This window comes from Notothenia rossii (assembly GCF_949606895.1).
Source record: "Notothenia rossii genome assembly, chromosome: 4".
Lineage (NCBI taxonomy): Eukaryota > Metazoa > Chordata > Actinopteri > Perciformes > Nototheniidae > Notothenia > Notothenia rossii.
Genome location: NC_136902.1, coordinates 11763447 through 11791057, shown reverse-complemented (window position 1 = coordinate 11791057; position 27611 = coordinate 11763447). Strand labels below are relative to the sequence as shown.

Below are 27611 nucleotides of genomic sequence, written 5' to 3'. Positions count from 1 at the left end.
GCACAACTGAAACTCAAGAGTGAAAAGCAACTCAAGAAAGAAGGAAGAGGAGCTTGCTCTGTTGTCACCAATGCTCACGTATTACACGTTGGCTCGACAGTTCAGTGATCCACATGGCCTCTACCTGCACTGGCCAGTCCCCATCAGATGTGGCCCAGAGATGGAGCAAGAAAGAAAAGAAGATGCTCAACATCCAAAGGCCATTTTATGTGAAGCTCTACAATCAGCATATGGGAGGAGAGGATCTCATGGATCAATGTTTCACGATGTATCCCCACAGACGCAAAAACAAACGGTGGTACATCAAAGTGTTCTTCCACTTCTTGGATGTGACCACTGTGAATGCCTGGCACCTATACAAAATGTCTGGTCTGGAACAGATGGATCTTCTGCACTTCAAGGCATCTGTAGCTCGTGCGCTCATAAATGCAGGATCCATCAAGATACACGGAAGAGGAAGACCCAGTGCCACCCCACCTCGGAAGCGCAGAGCAGTGTCCAAGGCACCCCCTGAGATCAGGTTTGGCTCTGGAAACCACTGGCCTCAGCTCACTAAAGCCAAAAATGCAAACAGATGCCAGGATGCTCCATGCACACGAAGAACCAAGTACATCTGCATGCAGTGTCGCGTGGCTTTGTGCCCTGGGTGCTTTGCCAATTACCATGGTAGATAGAAAAGTGAAATAGAGTATTCCTAAATGGTGTTTTGGATATGTATGCAGATTTTCTTTATATTTACATATATCATTTTAAGTTTGCACATCTTGTTTTTACCATTTTATCCATATTTTTGTTAAATACACATTTCTTCAGTTTAAACCTAAACGCATACTGTCCACCTGAGTGGACATATAAATATATCTTTGAAAAATCTGTATAAAAAAAGAAATAAAGTTCAAATCTTGTTTTTCATGCCCCAAGAACAATAAAAACACTTGGTAAAAAAATCCTGAGTGAGGCTTTCATAATTCATGCATGAACGCGTTTCAAACAAGTCTGTTGCGAAACACAGGCTTTTTTGAGACGAGCTGCGGCTCGCCTCAAAAATAGACGAGAATAGCCGATCGCAGCCGGGGGAGGTCTCAAAAAGCTCGCCTGAAGTCGGACAGCTCCGAGTCGGCGGCTTCTTCTTCTTCTTCTTCTCTCGGTTTTTTGGCGGATTGCAAAGAACTTTAAGGTGCATACTGCCGCCTCCGGAGTCGGCTTGACTCGGTTTGCATTTCTAAAGAATGCACAAATGTGTTTAATCGTTAATGTCAGATATGTACGTAAATACATTTGTTCCTGCACAAGATTAGATTCAACTTTATTGTTATTGCACATATTACAGGTACTGAGAGAACAAAATGCAGTTTAGCTTCCAACCAGGAGTGCAACAAGCAGTAAAGTGAAAAGTAATGTACACAATCTACAGAATAAAATATAGAATGAATTGAATGATGAATAAACAGTGAGGGGTATGAATACACTAGATATACACAGCAGCCTGAGCAGTATGAACAGTGTATGAATATGCTAAGATATATAAAGTATGAAAACGGTAAGCAGTGCAAGTATAGTAGGCTATAGTATAAAATATATAGATATTAATTTCATGATGATAAACATTGTGGAACAATGATGAAAAATGTGAATGGAAGTGGCGACGTAAAACTGACACAAAACAGGCTTGTTTGAGACAAGCGAGACCTGCGCAGACCTGCACAATTTCGATCAACGTCTTGCTAGTGCGTTGCATGATGGTTAGTCATTTTGTCCGACTTGCTCTGGAGGCTCGCCTACATGAGATGTTGAAATCTCGCGGGACAAAGACGCCCGCAGACTTGAGAGTGAGGCGAGGCGCCGCAAATGCTTGATGGGAAACGACTCGCTGGAATCTCGAGCTGAGCGCTCATTGGTGGGTTTGACCACGTGCTGCTGATGAAACTCTCCAATTGGCTCAGCAAAAGTTTGTTGTTGTTTTGTGTCAGTTTTACGTCGCCACTTCCATTCACATTTTTCATCATTGTTCCACAATGTTTATGTTTTACGTTTAATGTTTCAATGTTTAAACTTGGAATGACAAAATTACCTGACTAAACATGAAATGACAGACATAAAACAAACAACTAACACAATTGACGAGACACCACATATATATATTTATATCTTGTTAAATAATGACTAACACTCATGCTTTTATTGGAATCAGAATCAATGGGTCTACTAGGGGCTGCTCTGGTGGTATAGTCTGACCGCTGCAGGAAGGAAGGACCTGCGGCGCAGCAGCCTGTCGGGAGCTGCACAGTGAGGACAGGGTGTCCTGGAGGGGCTGAGACCCATTGTCCAGCAGGGAGGACAGCTTGGCTGCCATTCTCCTGTCTCCCACCACCTCCACAGTGTCCAGAGGACTCCAGGATAGAGCTGGCCTTCCTTACCAGTCTGTTTAGTCTCTTCCTGTCAGCAGCCGAGATGCTGCAGCCCCAGCAGGCCACACCATAGAAAATGGCTGATGCCACAACAGAGTCATAAAATGTCCGAAGGAGTGCCCCCTGCACCCCGAAAGACCTCAGTCTCCTCAGCAGAAAGAGTCTGCTCTGTCCCTTCTTGTACAGAGCAGCATAATTATCAGTCCAGAAGAAGCAGGGGCTGATGTGAGATGTGACTGTGAGCTGATGGCCGGGGGCTGAGTAGAGGTGGGAGAGGTGACAGGGTCATCTCCAGGCAGTGGGGACAATGGGCAATAGCGCTCTTCTTTCTGGTTTCACACAGAGGGTGAAAAGAGGTGCTGAAGCTCTTTCTCAAGCATGAGACAAATATTTATTTTGAACATTAAAGCATCTCAACATATCATATAAGCTGTTAGGGTGGACTATCAAATGAAGGCATAAAACCCTAAACATATATCATTAATTTAGTAAAACAAATACATGTATTAGTGGATTAATTTAACAGCTCTATTGTTGCATTAATAGCCCATTGATAACCCTATGAATCATTTAATTTAAAAAATCAAAAATAATTTCACATTTTTCTAATGTTGAGAGGGAATATTTACCTATTTGACCATTTTCATTTAAATTGTTTTATTTTTTTGAGGGATACCCTTTAGTGGAAGTTCAGGTCCACGCACCATGACTCAATGATCACACAGTAATAAAGTGTTCTAGCCTGCTTTCCATGCTGTGTGTGTGTCCATCCTTTGTTCCTGCCCTCCAGCCCTCTCCTGCTTCCTAATTCCACCTTCAATTATGCAAAAGCAACAAAGCATCCAAGGGCTTCTCCAGGAGTTCCCAAACACAACACACCGATATAACAAGGTTTTGGAAACAGTATTACAACAAACAGTATTGCTACACTACCTTGATGAAATGCCAGAGCAGGGTTGTATAGTTAGTAGTGAACTCATAACAGTTGCCTGCACTGGCTTTAATTCATTTCTGGTTATTCTTCTGTTCATATTCACTGTATGTGGTCTGTCAGTATAATTGTGTTGTATCCTGCCAAAACAGCATGATTTGAACTACATGCCAAGTCTTGTTGTTGGAGAAATGCCAGGTGTTGTGTGAAGAAGCAACACATTCCCGAGGCTCAGATTTCATCAGCTGACAGTGTTAATTCCTTTTTATGAATCAGCCCAGTGAAAGTGTGAAGGCGTATTCTCCTTAATGAACGTCGACCAAAATCACGAGATTAATAAATTAAACAATCAATCAATAGTAGGTTTAAAAATAATCGAAACTCACTGGATGTGTCATGATTACAAAAGTCAAAACGTGTTTCTTTTGAAGATCAGAGTTTCACTCCCTCAGGCAGTTGTCATGTTTGATAACTACACATATATTTGTATCTGACCTGGCTATTCATGTGTTGCTTTTGGTCAAAATGCAAATATGCCCGCGGAGGATCATTCCCGTATTTGTTATTTCCATACTGAACAATTCTGCACCTCACAATTTACATTCAATGCAAATATTTAGTGCCAACACAGGAATTGCCTTTCCTGCAGAACAACATTTAAAGGAACAATTTAAACATAATTAATATACATTGTATAGCATTTACATTATCAGGCTTTCCACAATTTCTGTGCAGCGTCACAAAATGTCTAGTATCCATCAGTGAGCTCAAACCCAAATATATGCAAACGATAATTTTCCTGTACGGGTGGATAATCCTGTAATGCTTTGTCAAACAATAGATTAAAGAAAAAATATATAACGTGTTGAGGACTAAGCTTCAGAAGGGTTGGTAAGCCAATTTCGTTCCCGTTTTACGAGGCAATATAGCTTCCCTTATGTCAATCTTTTATGCTAAGCTAACTCTCTGGACAAACACAAAAGTTGTATCTTCTCCTCTAGTACCCAAACAGAAAGCAGATAGATATATTCTCAAAATGGCTATTCATTTAACCATACCACAGTTCTCAAGTCATATATTACAACAAGTAAAGTAAAATTGTAAGTTTGAGTAAGTAATGTCATACATTTAAAGCTCATGCAGAATTGCCAAAAATTGATGTTCTTGTTTATAATACATTACATTACATTGCATATCAATACACCATCCTTTAACAATTACCGTACGTTCATGGCTACAGTATATATTGTGTCAAGGCACACAGGGGTTAGTCAAGAGGTAACTGCTGTAAACTCTGAAATAAATGTTAGAAACATGAGTTATTATGGGCTGTCTGCTGTGTTTGAAAATTGACTGGACCTGCTCTGGTCATGAGGTTATGAGAAAAGGGAAACTAATGGAACATTGACATGGTTCACCTAATGAATTAATGCTAAATGTAATCATCACTCAACAAAAGTCACTGACTGCTGAAATGAACAAACCTTCAAGGGGAAAACTGAGTCTTGTAAAAATAGTAATAATAATCATGTCGAGTCTTTCTCTATTTGACAGGTAAAGAAACAGGTCTAATGTGATGCAATACATACCTCATTCACACCAACGCAACTCCGCGTCGGGCCGAACCACGCCCCTTTGCTGTGATATAATGAGCATATACCACGGCCTGTCGTGAGCTATTGCTTAAATATAAACTCCCCAAACAGGCGAAAACCTACCAGTTTCACCCACTGTCTCTGCCACCTCCCTCCATGCCTGGTTCTTCCGGTTTGTATCCAGGTAAATAGTTCTGGTCGTAAAGAACCGGGTGATTTGCTACCGTAATTTCTCGTTTGGAATATGAGGAAATGAACTGCGGTCTGACTCTCCCAGCTTGCACGCAGTTTGATTGGCTAGCGCTTGTACTGACGGGATTTGCATAAACGGGATTTGATTGGCTGATGCCAGCTTCGAAAGCATCGGGAGCATCAAAAGTTGAACATTGCTCAACTTTTGATGCTCACAACGCCATGCTCCGCTCCCCACAATGCAGTTCGGCGAAGATTAAAAATCTTCTACGTCACCCCATTCAAGTGAATGGGCGAAGCTTTGAAAGATTTTTTTCATGCCTGTGTGTGGACGGGCCGTAAGAGGCTGCTCCGCTGCGGTGTGAAGAGGAAAACCCAGTGCTTTTCAAGCTCCAGCTCCGAACCGGCCCTGAAACACCGTTGGTGTGAATGAGGTAATAATGATCTCCAAGTGAAATTCTCAGAACTGAATGAAACAGTAAGTAAGTAAGTAAGTAAAAGTTTATTTCTAAAGCACCCCTCCCAGCACGAATGCACAGAGTGCTGTACAAAATATAGCAGTCAAAACAATTAGGCCAATAAGGCACTAAGGCATAATAATAACAAAGCATAACATGACAGGAAAATAGAATAAAAACTTAAAAACAATATACAAACATGAAACCAAGTGCAAGAGGACCAGTGATCGACAGTGACAGGACAGTGACGTGATGAACGGCCTAAGACTGCTCAAACGCCTGCTTAAATAAGTGCGTCTTTAGGTGTCCCTTGAACAGGTTGAGGGAGGGAGCCGATCTCAGGACCGGGGTAAGTGCGTTCCAGAGTCTAGGGGCGGCCGCCCCAAACGCCCGAGCAGACATGACATAACTCATAAGCAATCATTACTCATACATAAACATGTTTTACAGAGGGAAGATACTTGAGGCACAACTAGCTTGTGATGCAAGAACAATTACAAAAGGGGGAGAAGGTTCAGGCTCGTCAGGGCATGTCAACTTGAAAAACAAACCACAACTTTCTTTTATCATATGACTTCTCTGACGACAGAAGCTGTAACATTCACACCTGTGATTGCACCATGGTGGTCAATGAACCACAACATTTCTTAAAACCTGTTAAGCGCCAAAGTCCCCGCCGGTGGGGACCATGTTTTTTTTTTTTCAGGACACTGTGTCTCAGGGGATCTTAATATTTAAGAACCTATTAATGTGTTACACCAGCTTAACGGAAATAATCTCAGCTAACTGACGATATAAAGCATTTTTACCAAAACAAAACACAAGTCTCATAAGAAGCATCTAAATGACCCCTTAGCGAAAAATGCTAACGGACATTGGCACAGAACTCAAGATAAAAGTAGCCTTATTACTTATCGTAGCTGCACATACAAAATATCCGATTAAAGCTGAGGTTCCACAGATTATTTAGGTATATAGTATCATCACTGAGTGATCCGAACTTGCGACAAGGGAAGCAAAGACAGACATCACAACATGTACCTTTACGTAGCTTCTAGGGAGATCGTCCCACCGTAGCTGTTAATCTGATCAAAAGACGTGTTCAATGGCATTAAAACGAGAAAAAAAGCGTCTGAATCGGTTAATTCATAGGTTGATAAAGTTTGTGGGCAATAATTGGAATTATTTATAATCCATAATTCCATTTTTATGTAAAAATCGCAGAGCAAAAGTTAGCTGCTAATGGTAGCCACTAGAGTGGCTGCTGCTTCCGGTCTTGGCTATGCGGCAGTATAATACACACACAAGACCAAATAAGGACTATGTGGGAGTTCCCCTCGATTCCATTGGCTCTGACGGTTAGAAAGAGATGTCACATGTCAAAATCCAGCAGGGGGAGCCAGAGATATGACAAATCCACCCAAATGGCCCCAGAAGAGGTTTTCTTTTTGCTAAATCTGTCTAAAAATATCAAATATCACTTGTTTGCATCAATCTTGATACAGGGTACTTATTATATGTTATACTTTGGATTCCTAAAGCTTTTAGTCTACTAACAAGGTTAGTTTTCACTATAAGTACAAAATATGTTTTGGACGGACACTATAATTTACAGTTTTTTGTCATGTTCAATCTGAATTTTCTTTAAAATAAAAAACATCTATATTGAATCTGACTTTTCTACATCCAACTGACAGGTTTATCATTACTTTGAGAAAAAAGATTATTAATTTAACCCTTTTAGAAGGGAAGATATGGTCATTTGTTCTGGGAATGTCATTTTCGAGCCTGAAACCTGAAAAACAGGATTGGGGTTTAACAGGTTAATGATAACCTTAACCACTACATTTTGAAACAGGTTGAATAATCAGCTAGGACCACTGGTTGTAAAAATGTCAAATAGATCAGATTAGATTTGGGGTTTATAGCCAGAAGCCATGTTTTTACTATCTTCCAAAATGTGTGAAAATGCTGTTGTTTTTAACTTGAAAAGCGTTGCTCCCATTGAAACAAAGCAATTAACGCCCCGCAACACTGGTGCAACTTTAAATGATCTGCAAAGAAAAATGTATTTTGGGTCTTGTCTTCATGCTATATCTACAAAACAAAAACATGACTAAAGGTCTCTAAATGTCAAAAGATTTATCAAAATCTGGCCAGATAAAAAGAAATGATTCATATTAAAAATAGCATATGCAAGCTAGTAGAAGACACAGTGTTTTACGTCACAGACTCTGTAGGCGGCACAAGTCACAACACTGCAGTGTTAAGCCTCCTGTGTGGGCGTGTGTGTCTGTATGGGCTTCCCCAAGCAAATTCAGATGAAACCTTTAGTGCCATGACGAGATCCCCTGCCATGCCTTCCGGGGAAGAAATCCTTCACAATATTTTGTCCTGAGGCTATTGTCGTTTGCTACAGGGATTCAGTAGCCTAAATTAACAGCAGGATGATAAACATCTTAAATATAACTCTACACTGGTAAACTAACACTAAAAAAATAATTGTTAAGTATTTTCGTGTTATATGAACTCACACGTCCTTGTCAGATAATATACTTTAAAAGAAATATCTAAGAGTTATGGAATAATCCTATTGTTTAACAAAGAATACTGAAAATGGAGGTTGAGCTTCAACAATGTGATTTTGTCAGGGGTCAAACTGAACTTCAAATTATCCAAACCCCCGACAATTGTGAACGGCAGTAAATACAAGTCAAGGAGGAAAAAATCAATATAAACTGTTAATAAAAAATATTTATCAGAGATTTGCAACCTTTTGACTTTTGTTTTGCCTTTTTCCAAAAGCAAAATGGTTTAAGCTTGTTAAATTCTAACAAGTCCTGCACTGAGCTTATTGCAGATGCAGATTTTGTTTTAAGTTACAAATCACAACAAGGGTTTTAAGAAGCAACGGTTGATGGTTCAATGAGTATGTTATTATATGCTCCGATGTGTTTCCTCCTCAAATGTTGTTTATTCATACATACTGAGTCATAGTCTGAGGCAGCATAAAAACCGAAGGTGCACATAGAGAGAGTGCACCACACAGGGAAAGGGAATCACAGAGTTTATACGAGATAGAAGAAAAAGGACAATTGCTGTTTGTTTCACCGTGTTTTGGGAACATTTCTCTGATTTTCAACATCAGCATGGACTCCACAGCTCTCCTGGTTAGTACTGTTAAAGGTTTTGAAAAAATGTAAGATCTGAATACAGCTTTTATTTATTGTACTTGATAGGGAAAGACAGATTTGTTGTCAACCCAAAGAAAGCTGCAATATTGCAAAGCTCACAAACAATAAGCATCTCAGAAAGTTATCAACTAGTTATTTGGTTATTTTGGTGAAAGTGAAACGCACACATTGATAACGTGAGTCTAATTGAAATATATCTATGTTTACAGAATCTTCTTTTACAGCTGGTGCTTATGGGGACAGTGTGCGGCATCCCTGTCTGTAAACATCCCTGTGAGCGGACCAGTGTATACAACGAGTTGCCCTTCAGACATATCTCAGAGCTCCAAGACTCTTCGGTGGCACCCTGGGAAATGAGGTGAGTTCCCTTTCTGTTGCACAGGAACATCTTACTAATTAACGAGTAACTTTGTCGAAGCTGAATTCTATCCTAAGCTACTTACAAGACTGAGGGTCATGATGTACTCCAACAGAATTACTTTAAACTATTTGTTCTACGATCACATCAGCATTTACAATAATGGGGAAAAGACCCACAACTTCTCAGTCTTTCATAAGGAATTGATGGAGTTGCACTTTGCAGTTAACATTACAAATTACAGAAATAGGATTGTCTAGAATGGAAAAAGAGAGCTAGAGAGAGCCATTTAAACCCACCTCTGTAAATCAAATCAATTGATGCAACTGTGCAGCCTTAAAAAATGAACTCTTGGATTTAAATGTTCTCTTAGATGTGGCAAAACTTTTATGAAGTGCCAGAAAAATTAAACTTATGGGAGCAGAAATCTATAGACTTACACATGTCTGTGTTAACAAGCCCCATTTCCCCTCATGTGTTTCATCCACCCTTGTTACTCCACTCCACATATTTATGTTCTTTTATTTTCCTTCTCTTTTCCAGTATTGACACAGCATCTGACAGACACCCCGAACACATCCTGTACGCTAAATGCAAAGAATGCACTTTGAAGAACATGGTCGCCAAGCCTATCATGCTCCAGGTTTCTGTCTATCACAGCATAACTGGATCTGCTTGGTGCAAGTGTCCCTTCAATCTGGCCGTTGGATGTACATGTGTCCAGAAACATTGACGAACTGATGCATGTTATGGACATGTAATAATTATATCAAATGTTTTTCCCTTGCAATTTCATAAGTTGCTTTATTGGGGATTCCGATGTTATGGAGGAAAAAAACATTATTTTCTGTTACCTCCTTTTTTCTGTTACATTTATGTTACATGTATCATGTAGTGTGCAACAAATACTTACTACTTTAGTACAAAATAAATAATATTTGTGTTTAATACAAATGTGAAAACTAAATAATTGTGAAAACTAAATAATTTTTATAAAATGTTACTGTGCTAGAGTTTACTGTATCCGTAATAAAATATATTGAATTCAAGTAAAATGATAATGTTTTGATTTTCTGTATCAGTCACATCAGCCAACCTTTTGCACACAACCTATACCCCACAAGTGGGTCTGTGTACTTTTTGTCAGTATGATTTACGTTTAGTTTCCGTGTAAACGGAGAACGAATTCGAAACCAAAATTGGCCTCCATTGTTGTGCACAACAAAGTGTTCAAGCTCAGATCTCTAATGATCTAATTGGTTATATGACTTTTAACCAACCTGATATCACGGCAAGACGTGAACATGTGACGATTTACCATGCTGGGAGACGTGAAGATGTCACGATTTCGTCCCTTCAAACGTGACAGTTACACGATGTTGTTAACCCATGTTAACCAGTGGATAAATATCCGGAAATGCCAAGCAAATGGTACCCCGACGGTCGGTTGTTATTGTCAATATTAATATAAAAATAATTTATTTTTTAATGGTTACACTCGATTACGCCAATTTTCTTGTTGCCCCAGGTGGTTGACACCTCTTTTAGCAGAAACAAAGGCTACATTAATGTATTAAATCGATGTTAATCCGTGCGTGTGGATGTCGAATTAACGGACGTGACGTTGTGCTATTGAGTTGCCAGGCAACAGCTTCGGTTCATGTTAATTTACAAACTCTTCAACTACAACCGTAGTTATATTTAAAAACATGTTAGAAGGCCTCACAAAATACTTTAACGCAAATTAAAATGTAAATGTGAAGGAATGTGTGTATAACAAAATACATCGGTCATAAACGAAACCAGAAAGACCGGATGGTTAGCTGCAATGCATGCTGGGATTTGGTGTTTATGTGATGTGAAATCTGAAAACGTTTTTTAAAAATAAAATAATACTTTATTCCGAGTGTGCTTGCTTTTCTCTTTGAAATTCATCATATAACGGCATTGTAATACACGGTTCGGCTGCATTCAATATTACATATCTGCCGTAGTTCTCTATTCATAGAGCCCTGCTGAGAAGACTTCTACACAAACAGGAACAACTGCCGCCAAAACTGAAGACGTGACGTGGATCATAAATATATAAGCAATTAAACAACATCTTACATTTCTTTTTACACAATACGTCTCCTTGCAGAATCAACACTAATTCGGCTGACTTTTATATTTGATCCAATTGGTAGATAGGCTGTATTTACACCATAACGGTGCACAGCTGATAGAAAGGTACACCTGGTGGTTAAAGCACGTTATTGAATTGTATTATTTTATTACGCGCACACACGCACGCACACACACACACACACACACACACACACACACACACACACACACACACACACACACACACACACACACACACACACACACACACACACACACACACACACACACACACACACACTTTGTATTGTATTATTGTATGAGAGAGGTTCCAGATTTAATTGAGGCGAATATTTGTAATGTTCAGAGGTTGTTGTGTTTAATATTCATGAGAATATTTGTCATTGTTCAAATGATAATAAACATTTGCATAAAGCATATTTGTCCACTCATATGTTGATGAGAGTATTAAAAACTTGAAAAATATTCCTCTCAGGTACATTTAGAACAGAGAAAAAATGTGCGATTAATTTGCGATTAATCGCGATTAACTATGGACAATCATGCGATTAATCGCTATTAAATATTTTAATCGACTGACAGCCCTATAAAAAATAAATCATTACGTCGGGGTAGCATTTGCATTTCCGGTTATTTCTCCACTGGTTAACATGGGTTAACAATACCGTGTAACTGTCACGTTTGAAGGGACGAAATCGTGACATCTTCACGTCTCCCAGCATGGTAAATCGTCACATGTTCACGTCTTGCCGTGATACCGGGTTGCTTTTCACATGTGCATTCTGGGTGCAGGGGCTTGATAATTGAGTGTGGTATTTCAATGGCAGTGTTTAGCAAACAACACACAGGCTGTCGGTTTTGAATAACGTGTAGTGTTAATAAGAGTGTGTAGCCATCTGTCAGGTAGCCAGAATTGGACTTGACCGGAAGGTGCAGTCCTTGAATGCACACAGAATCCAAGGTTTGTATAGCAGTTTTCAGAATGTTACTTAAGCTCCATAACAAATGACCTTCTTTATGCATTTTTATAACTTGTACTTATATCCTACATTTGTTTCTCTCTGTATCCCCTTCTTTAAACTAGGTTGATGGAAATGTTTAAATGTGGCATGTATATGTTCCAATATTTCAATAATTGTCTGAGTAAAGCCATACTATCTAGTTTATAGATTGCTCTTATTGCATGAAACTATATATCTGGTAAGTACATATACATTAAAATTAAAAAAATACTTTTTAAAGTTTGGTAGAAGTGTACTAATAGCACAAGTAACAAAATACACATCCTGTAACGATATGTCCACACGGTTACGTTGCGTGCTTCAACGGAGACGCTTCCCATTCACTTTGAATGGCGTGACGTCAAGCTTTGGCGAACTGCATTGTGGTTCCGTCGCTTTGCCTCCATTGCTCGCTTCGAAAGTTGAGCCAATCAAATCATATGCCAGTATAAGCACTAGCCAATCAAACCGTGTGCTTTTGTGTCCGGGGCGGGAGATTGACGTGATTGGTTGTTGGTCGCGCGCCAGACACGCCCACCGGCAAGCTTCAACGCGACTTAACCGTGTGAACGATACATCCACATCCTTAGGATTTAGCAGCCAGGTATATATTACAAAGATATTAACGGCATATATATATATATATATATATATATATATATATATATATATTGCACCTATAGCACATATTGCTTGGTTAGTATTTAACAGCAGCAAGGGGTGTTATAGTCTGTGTTGTCGTGTGTGTGGGGGGGGTCTACTAGGGGCTGTGCTGGTTGTATAGTCTGACCGCTGCAGGAAGGAAGGACCTGCGGTGCAGCTGCCTGTCGGGAGCTGCACAGTGAGGACAGGGTGTCCTGGAGGGTCTGAGACACATTGTCCAGCAGGGAGGACAGCTTGGCTGCCATTCTCCTGTCTCCCACCACCTCCACAGTGTCCAGAGGACTCCCCAGGACAGAGCTGGCCTTCCTTAGTCTGTTTAGTCTCTTCCTGTCAGCAGCCGAGATGCTGCAGCCCCAGCAGGCCACACCATAGAAAATGGCTGATGCCACAACAGAGTCATAAAATGTCCGAAGGAGTGCCCCCTGCACCCCGAAAGACCTCAGTCTCCTCAGCAGAAAGAGTCTGCTCTGTCCCTTCTTGTACAGAGCAGCAGAATTATCAGTCCAGAAGAAGTAGGGGCTGATGTGAGAGGTAACTGTGAGCTGATGGCCGGGGGCTGAGTAGAGGTGGGAGAGGTGACACGGTCATCTCCAGGCAGTGGGGACAATGGGCAATAGCGCTCCTCTTTCTGGTTTCAGACAGAGGGTGAAAAGACGTGCTGAAGCTCTTTCTCAAGCATGAGACAAATATTTATTTTGAACATTAAAGCATCTCAACATATCATATAAGGTGTTAGGGTGGACTATCCAATGAAGGCATAAAACCCTAAACATATATCATTAATTTAGTAAAACAAATACATGTATTAGTGGATTAATTTAACAGCTTTATTGTTGCATTAATAGCCCATTGATAACCCTATGAATCATTTAATAAAACAAATCAAAAATAATTTCACATTTCTCTAATGTTGAGAGGGAATATTTACCGTTTTGATTGAAATTGTTTTATTTTTTTGAGGGATACCCTTTAGTGGAAGTTCAGGTCCACGCACCATGACTCAATGATCACACAGTAATAAAGTGCTCTGGCCTGCTTTCCATGCTGTGTGTGTGTTCATCCTTTGTTCCTGCCCTCCAGCCCTCTCCTACTTCCTAATTCCACCTTCAATTATGGAAAAGCAACAAAGCATCCAAGGGCTTCTCCAGGAGTTCCCAAACACAACACACCGATATAACAAGGTTTTGGAAACAGTATTACAACAAACATTTTTGTTACACTACCTTGATGAAATGCCAGAGCAGGGTTGTATAGTTAGTAGTGAACTCATAACAGTTGCCTGCACTGGCTTTAATTCATTTCTGGTTATTCTTCTGTTCATATTCACTGTATGTGGTCTGTCAGTATAATTGTGTTGTATCCTGCCAAAACACATTATGATTTGAACTACATGCCAAGCCTTGTTGTTGGAGAAATGCCAGGTGTTGTGTGAGTAAGACTCCCTTCCTGAGGCTCAGATTTTTATGAATCAGCCCAGTGAAAGTGTGAAGGCGTATTCTCCTGAGTGAATGTCGACCAAAATCATGAGATAAATAAATTATGCAATCAATCAATAGTAGGTGTAAAAATAAACATTGCATCGAAACTCACTGGATATGTCATGATTACAAAGTTAAAAACGTGTTTCTTTTGAAGATCAGAGTTTCACTCCCTCAGGCAGTTGTCATTTTTGACAACTACACATAGATTTGTATCTGACCTGGCTATTCATGTGTTGCTGTTGGTCGAAATGCAAATATGCCCACGGAGGATCATTCCCGTATTTGTTATTTCCATACTGAACAATTCTGCACCTCACAATTTATATCCAATGCAAATATTTAGTGCCAACACAGGAAGTGTCTTTCCTGCAGAACAACGTTTAAAGGAACAATTTAACCATAATTAATATACGCTTTCCACAATTTCTGTGCAGCGTCACACAATGTCTAGTATCCATCAGTAAACTCAAACCCAAATATATGCAAACGATAATTTTCCTGTACGGGAGGATAATCCTGAAATGCTTTGTCAAACAATAGATTAAAGAAAAAATATATAACGTGTTGAGGACTGAGCTTTAGAAGGGTTGGTAAGCCAATTTCGTTACCTTTTTACGAGGCAATATATCTTCCCTTATGTCAATCTTTTATGCTAAGCTAACTCTCTGGACAAACACAAAAGTTGTATCTTCTCCTCTAGTACCAAAACATAAAGCAGATAGATATATTCTCAAAATGGCTATTCATTTAACCATACCACAGTTCTCAAGTCATATATTACAACAAGTAAAGTAAAATTGTAAGTTCGAGTAAGTAATGTCATACATTTAAAGCTCATGCAGAATTGCCAAAAATTGATGTTCTTGTTTACATATCAAAACACCATCCTTTAGCAATTACCCTACGTTCATGGCTAGTATATATTGTGTCAAGGCACACAGGGGTTAGTCAAGAGGTAACTGCTGTAAACTCTGAAATACATGTTAGAAACATGAGTTATTATGGGCTGTCTGCTGTCTTGCACATTGACTGGACCTGCTCTGGTCATGAGGTTATGAGAAAAGGGAAACTAATGGAACATTGACATGGTTCACCTAATGAATTAATGCTAAATGTAATCATCACTCAACAAAAGTCACTGACTGCTAAAATGAACAAACCTTCAAGGGGAAAACTGAGTCTTGTAAAAATAGCCTACCAGTCTTTCTCTATATGACAGGTAAAGAAACAGGTCTAATGTGACGCAATACTGTACATAATGATCTTCATGTGAAATTCACAGAACTGAAAGTAGCAGACATGACATAACTCATAAGCAATCATTACTCATACATAAACATGTTTTACAGAGGGAAGATACTTGAGGCACAACTAGCTTGTGATGCAAGAACAATTACAAAAGGGGGAGAAGGTTCAGGCTCGTCAGGGCATGTCAACTTGAAAAACAAGCCACAACTTTCTTTTATCATATGACTTCTCTGACGACAGCCGCTGCAACATTCAAACCTGTGATTGCACCATGGTGGTCAATGAACCGCAACATTTCTTAATGATAACATTAACCACTACAGTTTGAAACAGGTTGAATAATCAGCTAGGACCACTGGTTGTAAGAATGTCAAATAGATCAGATTAGATTTGGGGTTTATAGCCTGAAGCTATGTTTTTACTATCTTCCAAAATGTGTGAAAATGCTGTTGTTTTTAACTTGAAAAGCGTTGCTCCCATTCAAACACAGCAATTAACGCCCCGCAACACTGGTGCAACTTTAAATGATCTGCACAGAAAAATGTATTTGGGTCTTGTCTTCATGCTATATCTACAAAACAGAAACATGACTAAAGGTCTCCAAATGTCCAAAGATTTATCAAAATCTGGCCAGATAAAAGCAAATGATTCATATTACAGGTTTGCACAACACTGCATTTTTAAGCCTCCTGTGTGGGCGTGTGTGTCTGTATGGGCTTCCCCAAGCAAAGTCAGATGAAACCTTTAGTGCCATGACGAGATCCCCTGCCATGCCTTCCGGGGAAGAAATCCTTCACAATATTTTGTCCTGAGGCTATTGTAGTTTGCTACAGGGAATCAGTAGCCTAAATTAACAGCAGGATGATCAACATCTTAAATATAACTCTACACTGTTAAACTAACACTAAAAAAATAATTGTTAAGTATTTTCGTGTTATATGAACTCACACGTCCTTGTCAGATAATATACTTTAAAAGAAATGTCTAAGAGTTATGGAATAATCCTATTGTTTAACCAAGAATACTGAAAATGGAGGTTGAGCTTCAACAATGTGATTTTGTTAGGGGTCAAACTGAACTTCAAATTATCCAAACCCCCAACAATTGTGAACGGCAGTAAATACAAGTCAAGGAGGAAAACATTCATATAAACTGTTAATAAAAACATTTATCAGAGATTTGCAGCCTTTTGAATTTTGTTTAGCCTTTTTTCCAAAAGCAAAATGGTTTAAGCTTTTTCAATTCTAACAAGTCCTGCACTGAGCTTATTGCAGATGCAGATTTTGTTTTAAGTTACAAATTGTTAAAACGGGGTACAAAAATACTGGACTCAAATGCAACGACTCATATTTTAATGAGAAAAATAAAACAAGTATTAACAAAAATTCACTCTTGCGAGGACAAAACAAGACTCTTGATATCAAACAAAAAAAACTCTCCTCTCTGGTATCCGCTGGGTCTCTGGACATATGAAGCACACTGAAACAAGAACAACTGGCACAAGACAAAGGGAGACAAGGACTATTTAAACATAAGGGAATTGGGAAAAGGTGGAAACAATCAGGGGCGGGGCAGACTCTGACGATGGCGGAAAAACACCCAAAGTGAGGAAATAACAGGGCCTGAAAAGAAAGACAATAGGTAAGTACAAAATAAAACAGGAAATGGGGAAACGAGACGTGACATGAAACATGGGGACTTGACTAGAGATGACAGACATAAAATAGATAGACAAGACGTGAAGTAACATGAAAACCTGACTCTACAAAGAAACCTGACTAGACTTGGAATTACAGACATAAAACAAACACAACTAACACAATTGACGAGACACCACACAAATGACAACAAGGGTTTTAAGAAGAAATGGGTGATGGTTCAAATAGTCATAGTCTGAGGCAGCATAAGGTGCACATAGAGAGAGTACAGGGAAAGGAAATCTTGATGTACTGTGCAGGTCCCTCCATTAAGGAGGCTGGTGTTAAATTACAGGCTGTTTTTTTAACATTATTCAGACTCAGCTCTCTGAACTAAAGCTTCTTTTAAATGTTGAGAAAACCAAGGTAATGCTCTTTTCTAAAGCTAAAAAGACACCGGAGCCTGTTTTAGATATTGTAACTACGCAAGGACAAGTACTCAAAGTGGTTACCTGATACAAATACCTTGGTATCTGGCTTGATGATTGTCTCACTTTTAAACTTCATGTCAATAACCTGCTTAAAAAGCTGAGGGTTAGGCTAGGTTTCTTCTACAGAAACAAGTCCTGTTTCTCGCTTGAGGCCAGGAAAAGGCTAGTCACTGTGACCTTTTTACCTGTGCTGGACTATGGTGTTTTGATGTATATGAATGCACCTGCCAATTGCCTGGTCAAGTTAGATGCTGCGTATCACAGCGCACTGGGATTTGTGACAAACTGTAAAGCATTAACACATCACTGTACCCTGTATGCAAGGGCTGGTTTGCCTTCACTAACTGTACGGAGGCTCAGTCACTGGTACATTTTTATATACAAAGCCATGTTAGGGAAACTTCCATCTTATCTGCTCCCTGATCTCACGGAGAATTGTAAGTGGCTACTGCCTGAGATCGCATGCTGTGTTTTTATTAAATGTGCCAACTGCTAGGACTGTCTTAGGGAAGACAGCTTTTAGATGCGCAGCTCCTCTGTCTTGGAATAGTCTGCAAATTAAATGGAAACTGAACAATCTGGTGCCACTAAATGTTTTTAAAGCTCGGTTGGTTGCTACTCAATCGGAAGCTATTGGTACCTGTTTATGTGGATAATTATGTAAATGATGCTGTATGATGTCCTTTTGTTGTTCTATTTATGTTTTTATGTTTCATGTGGAACTACTTGAGCAGGTCTCCCTTGAAAAAGAGATCAATGATCTCAATGGGATTCATCTGTATAAATAAAGGTTTGAAATGAAATGAAATGAATCCCAGAGTTTATACGAGATCGAAGAAAAAGGACAATTGCTGTTTGTTTCACCGTGTTTTGGGGAAAATTGCTCTGATTTTCAACATCAGCATGGACTCCACATCTCTCCTGGTGAGTACTGTTAAAGGTTTTGAAAAAATATAAGATCTGAATACAGCTTTTATTTATTGTACTTGATAGGGAAAGACAGATTTTTTGTATATGCTTTCACAAAGACAGGAAGCTGCAATATTGCAAAGCTCACAAACAATAAGCATCTCAGAAAGTTATCAACTAGTTATTTGGTTATTTTTGGTGAAAGTGAAACGCACACGTTGATAACGTGAGTCTAATTGAAATATATCTATGTTTACAGAATCTTCTTTTACAGCTGGTGCTTATGGGGACAGTGTGCGGCATCCCTGTCTGTAAACATCCCTGTGAGCGGACCAGTGTATACAACGAGTTGCCCTTCAGACATATCTCAGAGCTCCAAGACTCTTCGGTGGCACCCTGGGAAATGAGGTGAGTTCCCTTTCTGTTGCACAGGAACATCTTACTAATTACCGAGTAACTTTGTCGAAGCTGAATTCTATCTTAAGCTTCTTACAAGACTGAGGGTCATGATGTACTCCAACAGAATTACTTTAAACTATTTGTTCTACGATCACATCAGCATTTACAATAATGGAGAAAAGACCCACAACTTCTCAGTCTTTCATAAGGAATTGATGGAGTTGCACTTTGCAGTTAACATTACAAATTACAGAAATAGGATTGTCTAGAATGGAAAAAGAGAGCTAGAGAGAGCCATTTAAACCCACCTCTGTAAATCAAATCAATTGATGCAACTGTGCAGCCTTAAAAAGTGCCAGAAAAATTAAATGTATGGGAGCAGAAATCTATACACTTACACATGTCTGTGTTAACAAGCCCAATTTCCCCTAATTTGTTTCATCCACCCTTGTTTGCCCCTCCACTTCCACAAATGTATGTTCTTTTATTTTCCTTCACTTTTCCAGTATTGACACAGCATGTGACAGACACCCCGAACAGATCCGGTACGCTAAATGCAAGGAATGCACTTTGAAGAACATGGTCGCCAAGCCTATCATGCTCCAGGTTTCTGTCTATCACAGTCACAGCATAACTGGACCTGCTTGGTGCAAGTGTCCCTTCAATCTGGCTGTTGGATGTACATGTGTCCAGAAACATTAACGAACTGATGCATGTTATGGACATGTAGTAATTATATCATATGTTTTTCCCTTGCAATTTCATACGTTTTTTTATTGGGGATTCCGATGTTATGGAGGAAAAAAACATTATTTTCTGTTACCTACTTTTTTTCTGTTACACTTGTGTTACATGTATCATGTAGTTTGAAGGAATACTTACTACTTTAGTACAAAATAAATAATATTTGTGTTTAATACAAATGTGAAAACTAAATAATTGTTTTGCATATTGTGCATTATAAAATGCTACTGTGCTAGAGTTTATTGTATCCGGAATAAAATATATTGAATTCAAGTAAAATTATAATGTTTTGATTTTCTTTATTAGTCACATCAGCCAACCTTTTGCACAAAACCTATATCCCACAAGTGGGTGACCAAGGTACGTTTTAAGCATTTGTTTTTTAGTTCTAATTAAAAAAAATAAAAAGCAGAAACGGGTAGTTTTTTGGTTTTTTGCCCGAGAACGAAAAAACGGAAATTCAGCTCGTTTGTTCCTTTTTCTGTTCTTACTGTTAAAACAAGTATACCACTCAATGTTTCGTTTCCATAGATGGGTGGGTGGCCAGTGCCTCCTTGCTTTTGATTGGCTAGTTTGCCCTATGCTTGCGCTGTACTCTTCAAAATAAAGGTTCATACTCTTTGCCTACAGTGCAGTGCGTGTTTGCACAAAAATACATTCAATATGGCTACATGCAAAACATACAGAAGACAGTCTGTCCGTGTGTGTGTGCGTGCGTGTGTGCGTGCGTGTGTGCGTCTGTCGGTCTCACGATCCGTCTATCTGGCTTTCTGTCTTGCACTGTCAGCCATGAATCCCTATCTTATAAAGTATGAGTATCTCTCTGTTTGATGTTACTGACATTGCTGAATTGATGGGGCCGTATTTCCCGTTTGCGTGGTCAAGTCAGCATCGATGGTTTTTTCTTCAGAACTATATTCATTAAAACAGCTTGGAGGTTGAGGATTGATAAATACTATTTAGAGTACTTTTAATGTGTACCTTTTGAGTGATCCTCTGTCAAACTCCCCTCCTGAGTACAATAATGCATGTTTTCTGCTATCTTTGATGAGAGATAAAATGATTTTCTGCCATACATTCTTAATGAGTGTGATACTGTTTGACTCAGTATACTAATTGAACTACACCAACAAGTACTTTTTCAGGTGTTCTCTTTCAAATTCCCCTCCTTAGTACAAGAATGCATCTTAAATAAAAATGTGTCATTGGACTTATATTGTTGGACAGAGTATTTTAAGAGGATATGAAGACATGATATCAGCACTACTTCCAGTCAGTACCCCAGCAGCAGCTATTACCCCTTAGGAAATCTTTAGAGACTATCCTGGATAGCTGGTCTACAGAATATAGACATTTGCTGTTAGGCCAGTTGTTTGTTGTTAGGTCAATTCAACAGTAAGATGAGCACGTTTTATTTTTTATAATGAAAAACCCTTTACATTACTTTTTTCATTTACAATTCTAATTTATAATTTTTTATGAATATATTGTATATATATATACACAATATATTCCTAAAAAAAAAATATGAAGGCAAATTTCAAGCTCTCCTCCATTCTACTTCTGACATCACACGCTCTAGCCTTAACGAGCAATACACACTGTTAAAATCTGAAGAACGACTTTTTACCAAGGTCTGAACAATGTTTAATATCTCTAAAAGTATGAATCAGATTTAAAAGTTGTGTAACACGAATAATATCAGAAAGATGTGTAACATTTTAAAGTTGGAATGAGGTTTCTGAGTGAAAATATGAAGGAACAGTTAGCAGTTGAAGTCGGATGAAGATTCTTCAAGCCTGAAGATTCTTCAAGCCTGAAGAGTTTCTCCATTGACTTCCATGTTAAAAATGTGATTAATTATGGGATATATCTCGGGAATTATGAACGTTATGAATGAGAAAAGTAATAGCCATTGATTCCCGATCGAGCTGAATGTTCTGATGTTTGAACAGAGTTTCTAGGATGTGGAATGTGGGAGCAGAAGAGGCACAAAAAAACCCGGCGGAATAATAAAAACTAGAGAATGCAATTCCTGAAGAAATTTTTAGTGGGAATGCTTTGTGCTGAAAAGCTCACGCTAAACTGCTATGCTGAAATGTAATGTGTAAGAAGAAAGTGAATAATTTAGATTGAAATGATACATGAACACTGGGGGCTTGGATATGTGATGAGAGAAGAAAAGAAAGTAAAAAGGCTTGGAAAAGCAGCAGAATATTTGAACTGCAAACTTTTGAACTAACTTGATGGCGAATGATCTGTCGCCATGCCAACGGCATTTGATGACATCCCATAATACGCTGTGATGCGTTGATGGCTGCATCGTTACCAAACCTGTTAAGTTTTGGGCCGTTTGGAGCATTTTCAATGAAGTTATGAGAAAACCGTGATTCATGTTGAGCATTGTGTTGCCATGGCAACGACATTTGAAGAAATCTCTAAACTGTCCCGTAGATGTCTTTGCGGCTGCACTGTTAGCACACATGTGAAGTTTGAGCACATTTGGAACATTTTCATAGAAGTTATAGCGACATCCTCTTTTATGGCGAGGGATGGTATGAAAGTACCAGTGTCTTGAAGTGGATTCTAGCAGGTACCGGAAGCCAGTGAAGGGAGCGGAGGAGCCGGGTGGTGTGGGAGAATTTAGGAAGGTTGAAGACCAGACGAGCCGCTGCATTCTGGATGAGCTGCAGAGGTCGGATGGCACATGCAGGTAGACCAGCCAGGAGGGAGTTGCAGTAGTCTAGGCGTGAGATGACGAGAGCCTGGACCAGAACCTGCATTGCTTTCTGGGTCAGCTGGGGACGTATCCTCCCGATGTTGTAAAGTGTGTATCTGCAGCAGCGGGTTGTAGCAGCGATGTTTGCAGTGAAGGACAGTTTGTTATCTAGGCTCACACCCAGATTCCTTGCAGTCTGTGTCGGGGAAACAACAGAGGTGCCGATGTTGATTGTTACAGAGCAAAGCTTGAACACGAATGTGCCCCTTAGAACAAGTCCTGTCACCACCTGACCTTTCCTCTAGCATCATGCTGGTCAAAATACCATCTTTACTTAATCATTTATATATCAAACAGGCTGTAATAAATGTACATTATGCTCCAACAGGAATTGTTTCTTTCAAAGACAAAATGCCATCTGGCGCCACAATCTCACCTTAATTTGACCTGTATGCTGCAATATGGCCACTTTTAAATGTATTAAACTCTCCTTAGTGTCCAGTATCAAAACAGTAGCCTACAATTATGAAGTCCCATTTATTTTCTCTATGGACACTGAGCAAAGGTTACATTTTTCACAACCTACATTTTATCCTTACTATTTTCAATAAAGCTTGTTGTACATGTTTTAAGACAACACACTGTTAACCAGACAAACCTCACACAACACTGTGTCCATTGAGAATACAATTTAAACAAAAACTTTGTGGGTCTAACATTGCTTTGGAGATTATTGTTATTATTTAAAGCGCACATGTATACTAGTTATAATATTTTCCTCGAAAATACTTAAAACAGTGGGAATTTACCCACAAATCTCAGCAGTCGAAGGCACGGCGACAATTGAGAGGAGGAATGTTGACAGCATGTGTGTGGGCATTTGACACTCAAGGCACATAATCACGCATGTGCCTTGATCTTAATTATGCACACAAACACAACCGTAGCTTCACAGAATTAACCTGACCCCCAAACAGTGTATACGCATGCACATGCACTCACACATGTACACACCGCATGTGTCTCAGCCTGTTGGAGGCGGAGACCTACCGGCTGCACTGAGCACGCTCTACGCCTCGTTCTTCTCACACTTTTTAACGACTGCACACACACTTTCCATCTGCTCCGTCTGTTTCTCTTCACAACATCCTCCTTCTCCTGACCCAACAGTGCACACTGTGTTTTCTGGAGAAATAATTGCCAGAATGTACTCAAAATAAAAAGGATTACGTGTTTGTCTAAAAGGATAACAACAAAATTCATGCAAGGGCCAAGGAAGATCCCAATACACTTTGTCAATCAGTAAGTCAATAAGAATCACTGGATGAATAATCAAATCATTTTTCACTCTCTATATATCATTTTGCTTCTGTGGTGGCTCAATTATTTTATCAATTTCTCACAGATTATTATTTTGTGTGTTTTTTGGTATAACAAAACCCACTAAACACTGTTATAGCCTACCAAAACATAAACATCACTAAAATCATAGTGGGGAAAACATTACAAATATTTTAATTATAAATTCAGTTGTGCATGTTTGAGTCAAATTATCTGCCGCGGGAAGAGAGTTAAGAAAACAGTCATGTGCAGGGCTCAGAGCCATGGCCTGTCTTTGTGTACTTTACTGTAGGCTACTGATATTTCTTCTTTTTAGATCCTGAAACAGGTTTTAATTGGTTTAGAAAAAAAGTTGATGAATCCTTATTGAGTCTTTCTGACAGTTAAACCAGTGTTGTTGCTTTCACACTCGTTTATTAATCGTACATTGTCCAAAATGAGAAACACGTGTGTTGTTTCCTCATCCCACTTAAAGTGTCCTCTTAGATCCCTGCCAGCTCACACATGGACACTGAAGATCTACTCAGCATAAATATAACCCACTTACATTGACATCTCCTGGTGATTCCACTGTTATCTGCAGACAGCTCTCTCAGTTAAGTGCATTGTTCAGTGGCCACTGAAACAACTTGAGTATATGATTGGGTCCTGGCTGTTTACTTGTCCTTTTGATTGTGTTTCAGCAGCATCCTGCTCCTCCGTCGACCAACGAGTCCAGTTGAGGATTAACGATTTCTTGAGGTTTGGGTTGTAGTGAATCAAGACTGGATTCCACAGACAAAATGTCCTGCACCAATCTCCTGAAACACAACACTGATTTACTGATTTATAGGAATATCATGAATCATCAAGGTTTCCAACTAAATAAATCCCTTTTCAGGCTAGGGTTCACATACAGTTGAAAAAGCATGCATTGAAGCATAAGTCCTTCATCAGTTGTGTTCATGTTTCTCTGCTAATGGAACTTTCATAACAAATAAATATCCTGCCGAATTCAATGCTTTTGCAAACCTTCAACATCAAATACATCACTCCTGAGAGTTATTTAAACATAATTGGTTGAATACCGCTTTGTCACTGTTATGTACGATTCAGTGCTGGCCTGTAGGAGTGAACACAAAGGTTACTGCTCCCACTTTGTCATATCTGTCATTGTAAACACTTGAGCAAAAGCTTTGAAGAAATTGGCCAAAAAAAACATGAATATTAACAAAAATGTAAAGTGTTCTTCAGAAGGAATGGTTATGGGTTTGTAGAACTTCAGCATAACAGGAAGAAACTATTTGGAACCCAAATAAGAGTTCAGTGTACAATGCATCATCTGACCCCGTACTCTCTTAAGTTTCTTTTGTTATTGTTTTTGTTACCTCATAGCTTCACCAACGTTCTTGTTCTCTTTGACCGAAATCTCCATCCAGGTAATGAAGCCGTTGGCCTTACTGAACCTGTCGATGCTGTCTGGGGGCACGACCCGCTGAGGGAGGTCACACTGCAGACAGAGAGACAGAGAGAGAGGGGGAGTAAGTCATTTTGTCGTTGTGAGGTGAGGGATTCAGGATCTTGCTTGACCTGCTGAGGTTGCATAAATGATTAATGTATTGTGTTAGCTGTGGTTTATTAAAAATCAAATGTGTCCCATCCAGGGTTATCTTGCTATGATAATATGATGTGAAATGGTTGAACCTGTAGGTGTGCAGCATGGATCTATACAATACGGTCAATACAAAACCTTTAAACCTCAAAAGTCACACCAATAATTCATAACAGAACTGTTTTTTTCCGCATGAACAAATTGCCACATGTAGATATGACATTGTTACTTCTGTTACAAGCTGGATTTGTGATAGGGAAGAAGTAATGTCATGAATTAGATGCATGACATAACATGACCTTGATGACCTTCACATCGCTCAAAGGCCATCCTTAGCATAACACTAATTTGTGAGGAAAGTAATTCAGTCGGTGGCGGCGTTACCACAGTTTTACAGGCGTATCGGAGAACTACGGTGGCCTTAAGGTAGTGTTAAAACAAAGGGCACAAAAAAACACCTATTCTTAGTTCCAGGTTAATATGCACTAATCAAAACAGGTAATCATATTCCATTTGCCTGTGAATACTACACCCTTTAAGACATACAAAATACCTTGTTGGCCAGCAGGATGCAGGGGATGGATTCTCCGTTGGGAAGCATGGCCTTGTTGTCAAGGTCCCGTTTCCAATGGCGACAGCTGAGGAAGCTGGCTGAGCTGGTGACGTCAAACATCACCACACAGCCCAGCGCACCCTTATAATAGACCCTGTTCATGGATATGAAACGTTCCTGGCCTAGAGGGAAGACACAAAGTTCATTAAGGCCCTGGCCCCACGAGGACGCATACGGCTAAACGCATAGGATTAACGCAAACGCAATCGCAAAAAAGCTTCCGTCCACACGCAATGTTCACCGGATGGTGTCTGTCCACGCGAGATAGCTCCGTTTAGCTCCAACCGCTGGAGAAGCTGCAGTACATATGAAGGAGCCTGTACGTGGCACTGTAACTTCCTCCACAAAAGCAGCAAAGAAGCATGGTTGTCATGGTTGCCCTTCTGTTTTTTCTCCGCGTGGGGGCCGAGGGAACCGGGCAGAGTTTTTTCGCCAGTCAACGTGTATTAAAGTTACTTCCAGACAAAATTATAAAGGTGCCAGTCAAAGGTCTTCTTTGCTGTTTATTGAGCTTTAAAACAAATGAATAACGAATCTATATAATATAATAATAAAATACATGGAGCCTCTCTTTTTCCTCCCTCTCGTCTGACAGCGTCAGTGTCTATAGGTTACTTACGTAACCCCAGTTCTCAGAGTAACATGAAGTGAGATGTCTCACTATGGGATGCGCCTCAACGCGTATGCAAACAGAAGCATCAATCTGATTACGCCAATCCTGATTGGCTGGTGATCTTGACGTCTACGTCAGGGAATCCACCCACCCTATAAGTAGCTTGCGCTACGACGCAGCGTCATTCAAAATAAGCACCTCTTCTCGCTTCGCCTTAGCAAGAAGGGCCGTCTGGTGAGACATCTCACTTCATGTTACTCTGAGAACTGGGGTTACGTAAGAAACCTATAGTTCTCATTCATAACACTCCGTTCGATGTCTCACTATGGGATATTGAAACTCCCGTATTGCTAGACATGCTTATCTCGATAATCACCAAAACAACCAGAACTTAACAGGTAGAACCCTGTCTCAACACGGGGCCCAGCACTGCGCGGGCCACACTTGGAGCAGAGACATCTAGCCTGTAAAAGCGGACAAGAGTGAGCGGTGAGGACCAGCTTGCTGCTGCACAAGTCTTGGATGGAAACACCCTTGAACAAAGCCCAGGATGTAGCCAGTCCACGAGTAGAATGAGCACGCAGGCCCGTTGGTGCCTGCAAACCCTGACTCGTATAAGCCAGAGCAATCGCTTCCAAAATCCAGTGGGAGAGCCGTTGCCTGGTAACGGGCTTGCCCTTATGAGGGTTAGCCCAGGATACAAAGAGTTGGTCATTGCATCGAAACTCTTTTGACCTGTCCATATAGGTGCCTAAAGCACGGACTGGGCACAGCAAATTTGGCCGCTGTTTCTCAGAGGAACACAGTGGCGGAGGAAATGCCTCAATGTCAATGGGGGTACATGAACCAACCACCTTAGGTACAAAGGCAGGGTTGGGCTTCAGCAACACTCTCGTTT

At 39.8% G+C, this 27611-nt stretch overlaps 1 protein-coding gene and 1 long non-coding RNA gene across 7 annotated transcripts in view; one reads left to right on the top strand and one right to left on the bottom strand.

The window, feature by feature from the left end:
- Positions 1–1289: 1289 nt before the first annotated feature.
- The window catches only part of LOC307037339 (ras-related protein Rab-7L1-like), a 584338-nt gene continuing 558016 nt past the window's right edge, over positions 1290–27611 (bottom strand). For 2 of the 6 annotated variants that reach the window (XM_079678146.1, XM_079678150.1), the window contains 5 exons: positions 26041–26222; positions 25264–25385; positions 24444–24696; positions 22404–22751; positions 1290–5535 (listed from right to left, as the gene is read on the bottom strand). In XM_079678146.1, the coding sequence (XP_079534272.1) occupies positions 24576–24696; positions 25264–25385; positions 26041–26222 (425 nt within the window). In that variant the 3' untranslated portion in view covers positions 1290–5535; positions 22404–22751; positions 24444–24575. Of the gene's footprint in view, positions 5536–22403; positions 22752–23076; positions 24710–25263; positions 25386–26040; positions 26223–27611 lie in introns of those variants that run through there. The other 4 variants (XM_079678148.1, XM_079678149.1, XM_079678147.1 and 1 more) reach the window with 4 other exon arrangements.
- Positions 5469–17272, top strand: LOC307037343. Its single transcript, XR_013807655.1, has 2 exons — positions 5469–5608; positions 5980–17272. It is a non-coding gene; the product is annotated as an uncharacterized lncRNA (long non-coding RNA).